The sequence below is a fragment of the Ipomoea nil genome, unplaced genomic scaffold (genome assembly GCF_001879475.1).
Source record: "Ipomoea nil cultivar Tokyo-kokei standard unplaced genomic scaffold, Asagao_1.1 scaffold1895, whole genome shotgun sequence".
NCBI classification, from domain to species: domain Eukaryota; kingdom Viridiplantae; phylum Streptophyta; class Magnoliopsida; order Solanales; family Convolvulaceae; genus Ipomoea; species Ipomoea nil.
This window is the reverse complement of record NW_017618323.1, coordinates 1,742,845-1,751,893: the sequence shown is the minus strand read 5'-3', so window position 1 is coordinate 1,751,893 and position 9,049 is coordinate 1,742,845. Positions and strand designations below refer to the sequence as shown.

At 36.2% G+C, this 9,049-nt stretch overlaps 1 protein-coding gene and 1 long non-coding RNA gene across 2 annotated transcripts; both read left to right on the top strand.

Moving 5' to 3' along the window:
• Window positions 1–413: 413 nt before the first annotated feature.
• LOC109193487 (NAC domain-containing protein 100-like) lies at window positions 414–2,511 on the top strand. Its single transcript, XM_019344327.1, has 4 exons — window positions 414–558; window positions 676–889; window positions 982–1,259; window positions 1,694–2,511. Exons 2-4 carry the CDS (start codon window positions 703–705, stop codon window positions 2,231–2,233), a joined length of 1,005 nt encoding a protein of 334 aa, XP_019199872.1. The 5' UTR covers window positions 414–558; window positions 676–702; the 3' UTR covers window positions 2,234–2,511.
• Window positions 2,512–2,548: 37 nt separating this feature from the next.
• On the top strand, window positions 2,549–2,811 carry LOC109193488. The gene is made up of 2 exons (XR_002056290.1): window positions 2,549–2,585; window positions 2,626–2,811. It is a non-coding gene; the product is annotated as an uncharacterized LOC109193488 (long non-coding RNA).
• The last annotated feature ends 6,238 nt before the right edge of the window (window positions 2,812–9,049 follow it).

Sequence of the window (9,049 nt, the reverse complement as noted above, 5' to 3'; positions counted from 1 at the left end):
ATAGCTTTAACGAACTGCTGAACCCAAGTCAACCAAAAATTACAGATATTCTTATACCGAATTATGCCAAATTTTAGTTACGTTATAAAAATAGAGGCATGCTTCATTGTTTTCCCCTTTTCCCAAAAGGTTGAATTCCCAATCCCAATCCGATAGAGCATTTGAAAAAATATAAATTAGGGTGATTTAATGATTTAACTGACAAGACCAAATGTTGGTGCGTACATGAGATCTATCCATTTTAGACATCTAATTCTAATATCGCTGTCAAGATTCGAACTTGGTTTCTTCTCTCAAATATTGTCTATTAAATCAGTGAGTTAAGTCGCGGACACTAAGATTTATGCTTCTTTGTTTTTGTGTGGGAGATAATAGAAGGGGGGTTGTATTTGGTCCAATATAAAAGGGGGAGATAGACTAAGATTTATTGCAGGTAGCTAAGAGAGAGAGAGAGAGAGAAGCCTAAAACACACTCTTAACCCATTTGTTGCTTACATACCACGTTTCTATACCTTCCCAAACCTCCATTTATGGGCTTCGATCCTTTAAGCTTATAAGGTTAGTTCCATGGCCTCTCTTTCTCTTTCTCTTTTTCTCCCCAAATTTTGACATATTCTCCCAACTCTTTCTTAGCTTTTTAAAATTGACCAAGCTCCATTGAAAGTAGGTAGAAAGGTTTTTGGTTTTGTTTTGTTTTGTTTGATGGTTATGGAGAAGTTGTGTGAAGGGGTTGGAGAGCAGATGGAGTTGCCCCCTGGGTTTCGATTCCACCCGACCGATGAAGAACTCATCACCCATTACTTATCAAATAAGGTTCTTGATTCCACCTTCTCTGCTATTGCTATTGCAGAAGTTGATATGAACAAGGTTGAGCCTTGGGACTTACCATGTATGTTATCAAACCTTTTTTTGATGTCTTTAAGGAATTGGGATTTTTTTGTGTTTTTTGTGTAATATAATGTTAGTTTGTGGTTACTGCAGGGAAAGCAAGAATTGGGGAAAAGGAATGGTATTTTTTCTGTGTGAGAGACAAGAAGTATCCGACAGGGCTGAGAACCAACAGAGCCACGGTTGCTGGGTACTGGAAAGCCACCGGAAAAGACAAGGAGATTTTCCGGGGTAAATGTCTGGTGGGGATGAAGAAAACTCTGGTTTTCTACATGGGCAGAGCTCCAAAAGGTCTCAAAACCAATTGGGTCAGCCATGAGTATAGACTTGAAGGTCAATTGTCTCTTCAAAACCTTAACAAGCCATCTAAGGTATTTTTTTTTTTTTTTTTTTTTTTTAACTCAATCACTATTTGAGGGTATGAACAGGGTAAATCTAGCTGGATCAAATTCGTAACTGTGTGGTTACAACTTTGTATCTTTAGTACTCGTATGGACAACTTAACCGGTAAATGTGAAATTTGTCACAAGAGACTAATGATCGAATTTCACAAAGGGACAAGGACAGTGTGGGAGCAACTAACATCTCCAAATGAGAGGGATTTCTTGTGCATAGTGAACAAAAGTTTAGTTTTTGTTGATCGGTTGAGTCACAATAATTTAGTCTTTTACAAACTTTAAGACCGGAATGTTGAGATACCTGGTGTGGACGATTTCACTTTTTTGTTACAAATTTATATTTTTAGTCATTTTGACCGAGATTACCCTTGTTTGTTGTAATGAATTTTGATTTTTCCCCTTTGTAGGTACAGAATGACTGGGTACTCTGCAGAGTGTTTCAGAAGAGCTCAGGTGGCAAAAAAGTCCACATTTCTGGCATGATAAGATGCAACTACCCTACCGGAAATGCACCCCAGAATTCCCCTCTTCTTCCACCCTTATCAGATTCACCGCCTTGTCACGGCGGCGCCGCCAAGGCCACCAGCTACGTGCACTGCTTCTCCAGCAAACAACAAGAGATGAATATGAATATGCTAAACTTTTCACCACTACCCATTTCTCCAATAATCCCCAACACTTTCACTACTACTACCACCACAAATTCTCTCCAAATCCCATTAATCCCCATGCAAGATCCTGCAACCCTGAGGAACTGGCTCGCAAACTATGGCTTCAAAACAGAGAATAAGGAGATAGCGAGTGGAGTGTCTCAGGAAACTGGTCTTAGCACTGACATAAACACTGAAATCTCCTCCGTGGGAAAGAGGTGTTTCCAAGATCATCAGGACCCTCCATCAACCCCTCCACCAGGACCACAAGACTTTGACTGCCTCTGGAGTTACTGAGATTTAAATAAATCTTGAAAAATAGCCCAAAAATATATTTTAATTACTCTCATCATTATAATTATATTGGTGTGTAGTGAATTGTGTGTGCATACATATATATATATAATCTGATAAAAACCAATCTTAACTTGCGAACCGAACTTTTGAAAGATTGCACCGCAACTACTATATAATTGCACTGTTATTACGGCTCCTAGATATGTGCCTGTGGACTTTGCGGGTGCAATCATATAGTAGGTGTTGTGCAGTCCTTCAAAAGTTCGCATATTCCCACGTTAAGATCAGTTCGCATCTGATTATGGAAGTATATATATATATATATAGAGAGAGAGATTTTCTGAATCCTGAGGTTTATGAAATTATGGGTTCAACATGTCTGCAGTGCTTAGCTTGATGAAATTATGTTGTTCAGCTTCTTCATTATTGTCTGTTATTGTAATGGTGGTGATTGGGATTATATATATATATATGTATGAAATAATTAAACACAAAAATTTGTAAAATTACTAGGAATCAACATTATTGTTTATTGCTGATGTTTTAGATTAGATTGGTGGTTCAGTCGCTCACTCATCTTTTCTTGTGTTTTTTTCCCTTTGAACCTACATTCTTTGTCCAAGAATTCTGTCTTACATCATGCAACATATTTAAGGTTTGATGTTGAAATATTTAATGCTATAATTTTGTTTTAATTTCTAATATTTTCTCTTATGAATACATTAATTCCATTACCATTAGGGCCGGAGCCAGAAATGTTATCCTGTGGAGGCAAAAAATTAAAATAAATGAGAAATTTTGGAAAAAAAATAACTTAATAATTGTGTACTGGGGTTCGACCTCTTAAACTATAAACTAACTTATCTTTTAGTAAATTTTCTATATTACTTAGGTATATTTAGTAATTTCAAATGGGTGGTTATAGGTTCCAGATTTTTTGGGCTGAAAATTTGGATCCCCTGATTACAATTAATATTTGTGTCATTCATTTGGTACATTTTTGGATGATTCAAAAGAGATAGTAAATTGAATATAAGAAAATATTTTATTATATAGTGTCATGTATTTGTTAGAGTTATATCTTAGCTCCTTATACTTTGCAAGTTGTATGCATAAAATATAAAGCATTGTAAGTCATGGTATTATAAAACTTTTTTAAATATAAATTTGTTATATTGAATTATAAGTTGGTCTAACCGATTTTCAAAATAAGTTGGTCTAACACATTGGTATAAACGTATCATGTTTGATATTAGAATTGTTGTCGCGTGCGTCACATTTTCTGCAAGGTTATTGGCTAATTTATTGCAAAGGAATATGACAAAAACTTGTGTAGGCCGTCTCAGGGATCCTTTGTTTGTGAGACGAGTTTAGTCAAGATGAAAATGTAATACTCATACTAAAGAATATAATACTAGTTAAGAATAAAATGTTGGTTAGTTACTTATAAGGGAAAGTATAATACTTATGAAGAAAAATGTAATACTTTTACATTTTGATTGTAAATAATACATTTTTCTTCAAAAGTATTTGCAATTCCCCCTATAAGTAACAAAATCTTTATTCGTGATTAGTATTACATTTTTCAATATAAATTCACATTTCCATCTTCGCCTAATCCGCCTCACCGATAAGGCTAGACCCGTGAGACAGTCTCACAAGAAAGCAATATTACGGTCAAAAAATGACGTCGTTAAGCGCAATTTTTTTAACGCGACCAGTTGCAATATGCATTTTTATAACTCATAATGTATATTATTCTAACACATAATGTACATTATCTTACCCAAAGTTTAATTATTTTAACACAATGTACATTATTCTAACACATAATGTACAATTTTTAACACATAATATACATTATTCTACCTCATAAAATTCAGCGTCGTCGTTTTGGATCGTGATCCATATAGCTGTGTGGATTACAATAATTTGCTACAAGAAAGTCACTCAAGAAATATTTTGGTTTAGAATTAAATAAAAAATTTCTAAAAATTATATGAATTTTAAAATGTGGTTCATGTACTATTATTCCATCCTAGCTATCACAAGAGTGTTACCTAAAACGTGCATTTAATAGTCAATAAAATGGTATAAAGTATGAGATAAGGTTATCTAAAGTCAATCCAAGTAGGAATGGGGGAATGGAGAAATGAAAAAAATTGTTGTTAGTGAACCTGGTTGGCACGTATGAAATTAATTAGACAAACAGTTGGGGATGGTATGCGTGATCAAATTCAAATTCTGCCGTTTCATTATTGCTACATCATTCACTAATCACACATATGCTCAATAGGATCAAACTTATTTTCTCTTTATGTTGGCGGCATTTTTTTTTTTTTTTTTTGCTTAAAATGTTGGTGGCATTAATTGGCTTCAAGTTACATTTTTTTTTTTTATAGTGTTAAATAAGCGCCTAAATAGAATATAACAAGTCCTAATAAAATAGGGGCCCTATGCAATAATATAATTTGGGCCCTCTTTTATTTAATTGTAAATATAAAATAAAAATATAATGTTCATTAGCATACACTCTTGCACTAATTAAACTGCCATAATATAATTTGGGTCCTCTTTTATCTAATTGCAAATATAAAATAAAAATATAAGGATTAGACTAAACTATCATGAGTCATGACTATAATGAAGACTACTTTATCTAATAATTGATGTTGATTATTATCTTTTTGTTCATCCACTTGAATTTCTTTTATAATAAATTTATTAAGAGCTCCTTTTTTAAATTTGAAATAATATGTAAAGATAGATAATGAAAAATATAATATATTGATATTCAATAGTTTAAACAAAGAAACATTTCGTATTTATACATGTCGGTTTAATGACTTTAGGCTGTCAACAATTGACCAACACAACCATTAAAATAACGAGCATATGATAATATAGAAAATATAGAGAGCATTTAGAGCAAAATATAGGGAGAATAAATATTTTGTATTATTGGAAATTGTTTCTCCCTCCCCATGTGTGTGTGTGTGTGGGGGGGGGGGGGGTGGGGGGCTATTTATACAGATATTGGTTAAGAGTCGTATAAAGAATAGAAATCCTAAACTGCCTCATATTGGAAGTCCTTGTTACATTGGGAATAAAGAGCTCAATCATTATGACATTATGAATAATAAGTCAAACCCTATTAAACTCCTAAGTTGCTTCATGCTGGGTATCCTTCTTGGACTTTCTTGATTCAATTACTTTTTTTTTGGAGCGGTCCATGTGGCTCAGGTCCTTTTGCTTGATTAGTCCAATCGGTCAGCCCAGTATACCATCCATCAATACAAGAGATTCTAACAGTAAAAATGAATATAAAAGGTATGTACCTAAATGAAATGTTTCCCTTCAAGCTCACGGGTGGTACATGAGCTTGGAAGTGATGGCGTTGAATGTTTGAGGAAGTAAGTTCTTTTTAGAAATGCCAGCTTGTTGATTGAACGGAACAAAAGTGGTGTGTAGTGTGCCAAAAGCAATCTTGTCACGAACAAAATGGCAATTTACATGTAATAACAATGTCATCAACAAAAAGTCAAAAACAAGCAGTATAGTTAGAAATTAACATATTCTATACGTAAACATGGAGTAATCAGTTTAAGATTGGACAATTCTGGCAGTGGTAAGGGAGGTAGAAAAAGTCATGAACCAAGACTATGATGTCTGTTTGAGCCCATAAAGCGATTTGTGGAAACGAAAAATGAGATTCTCCCTAATGGTTTTATCGGGACAGGGTCCACCATAAACCGAGTACAGAATAAATATAGGAACAAGAAGATAACGCTTTTATTGCTTGGGGCGTGAGGCCCAACGAATATACACAAGAAAACTCGAGGAACCGGCCTAAGAATGGCAGCCCAACAGAATAAATAAATAAGACAAATAATCAAAACTAGAGAACTAATAAATAAATAAATAAATAATACCAAGAGTTGAACCCTTGACCAATCAATTAAAGGAGGAAGACTTAGACCACCAGGCTACCAAGTCTTTGTGTTCCTCACCAATGTCCTAAGCAGATCGTACCCCCTACCCCCTCTCCCCCCCCCGGTTTTTATACTATCTCGGGACTCCTTTGTTCCACCCACGTGTACGACATCTATGGGCCACCCTCCTTCACCATACATGTGCCCCCCTCTTCACACGTACTCTTAACAATCGATGTTGCGCACCCTTCCGCGATCCTCGCTCCTACACGCATCGCTATGCTCTGCGCCAACCGCCAACCCACAGTTGCCACCTCACCCGCATACATGCATGTACGTAGCCGTCATCCTACCCGCACGCATGCATGCACGTACGTAGCCGCCATTCCACCCGCATGCATGCACGTACGTAGCCGCCATCCTACCCGCACGCATGCATGCACGTACGTAGTCTCCATTCCACCCGCATACATGCATGTACGTAGCTGCCATTCCACCCGCATACATGCACGTATGTAGCCGCCATCCTACCCGTACGCATGCATGCATGTACGTAGTCGCCATTCCACCCGCATCATGTATGTACGTAGCTGCCATGCATCCTACCCGCACGCATGCATGAACGTACATAGCCGCCATTCCACCCGCGTGCATGCATGTACGTAGCCACCATCCTACCCGCACGTATGCATACACACGTCAACCGCCATCCCCTCGCATGCACTCACATACACGTGCCTGCTTGCATCACCCCGTGCCTGCTTGCCCAAGCCCTCCTTTGTTCCTAGGCCCTAAACCTCCCCCCAAGCTACGCGGGCCAAGCTCAATCCTTTTTACACCATCACTCCCCATTTCGTCCAAATCCAAGAGGAATGTTCATATAGACTTCCTCATGGAGGGTGCCATGAAGGAAGGCATTGGAGATATCAAGTTGATAGGTAGCCCATTCTTGGGCAACTTGTGACACCCCGAAAATTATACTAATTCCTGAATTAATTCCTACGATTATTTTTTTTCTAATGAGGGAATTAATTCTTTCACTTAAAGCTCAATTCTTCTATCTAAAATAATCCCAGCCTAGTATTTATCTTAAGCCCAAATATTTATAAGTCTTGTATATATATTTATATGTTTGGACATTTCTAAGACTTTGAGTATTAATATTGTGGGTCTAACCTTATAGTATTAATATAATACAAGTTCCTTATTTCTTTAGAAGCCCATTCTAAGACTTTGAGTATTAATGTTGTTTGTTTATATGCTTGGTTTTGATGTTGAATTTTGAGTATTTTGTTATGTTATTATGCCCATCTTGTATTCTAGACTTTCTTGATGATTTATGGAATGATAATCCTTGATTCTAAGCTACTGGAAGTGTGTTTTGCATTTTGGAAAACATTTCTGAGTTCACTGGAAGTCTGTTGAATTTGCCTGGAATGAGGGACCAAGGGGTGGTTCTACCCGTTGGAGCCCCCTTCTAATGGCTTAAGGGAGACTTGGGCGAGTAGGAGCACCCGTCCAGTCCTCCCCTTGCATTCCCAAGGGTGATTTGGACAGGTACTTCTACTCGCCTGACCCTCATTTTGGTTTAGAAGTGTTGTTTTCTTGTGTTGTTTTCTTGTACTTTGTTGTTTTGATTGCTCCAAGTTGGTTTGAAATGTTTTTTGGAACTCTTTAAAGTCTAGAGCTGAGTATTTTAGGCATGCTTTGATTGAGGTTGGATCTTGAATTCGTTGATAAAAATCTATTCTTGATAACCATATAACCTATTCTTGAATTTGTTGATCTGAATGCTTATTAAACTCGTTATAAGTATTCTTGTGAGCTTTTATTGGATTGCATGCTAGTATATTGAATTCTTGAGGTTAGTAGATCTTGTTGAAAGCTTTATTCTTGGAATCTCATTGAATTTGACTTGAGCTTATTATCCTTGAATCCATTTCTTTGGAATCTATTGAGTTATTGGTTTGAAGATTAATTGTTGATGCTATATTCATGGAATCCATCTTTGTTGAGTTAGTCCTATGATCTTGATATTGATTATTGATCTTCGAGAGTCTATTCTATTGTCTTTGCCTCGTATGACTCTCTTGTTGAATTGAAATCTTGATTCTTGACGTTGAAATTGATTTGCTGGTATAGTGGACAGTGTGGGGCTTATTTGAATTGAATTGGATTGATATTGATTTGTTTGGCCACCCGGTCAAAACGTATTATGGGTGTCAGATCTAGTTCTACCTATTGGGGCCTGGAGATCCCAATAGGGGTGTATACACTTAAGGAATTAGAACTTCCATCATTTGATTTGATTGATTGAGATATGGTGTCCTTGAGAGGACTTGAGCTATCTGGAAGTTCTCCACACTGATTCACTATTATTGATTGTTGGTATTGTTGAGATTGATTGTGATTATTGATATTGTTGATGTCCCTGTGTGGACTTGAACTTGAGATTGATATTGTTAATATACTTGAAATGAGAATTGAACAATACTTGAATCGTACATTCGTATTGCCTATCTATCAAACTCTACTTCATCGTTGGCACTCTTTAGAATCTATCTTATTGCTTGGAATCCTTCCACTTTGCTAATTATATTTTACCCTATTTTGAGTTGTTGCAGGTACATAAATATGTTAACAACATATTATGTGTTTGCAATTACCATATTATGTGTATGTAGTTAATATAGAACAAATTGCACTTTTGGTCCTGTGACTATTAGGGTATTGACAATTTGAGTACGTGACTTTCAAAACTCTCAATTTAAACCTTTAACTATGTAATTATTAGCAGATTTGGTCCTGCCAGCCAAATTGTCGGCCAATTTTGGCCGGAAAAATTAAAACTATTTTTAATTATTTAATTATGAGGGCAAATTGG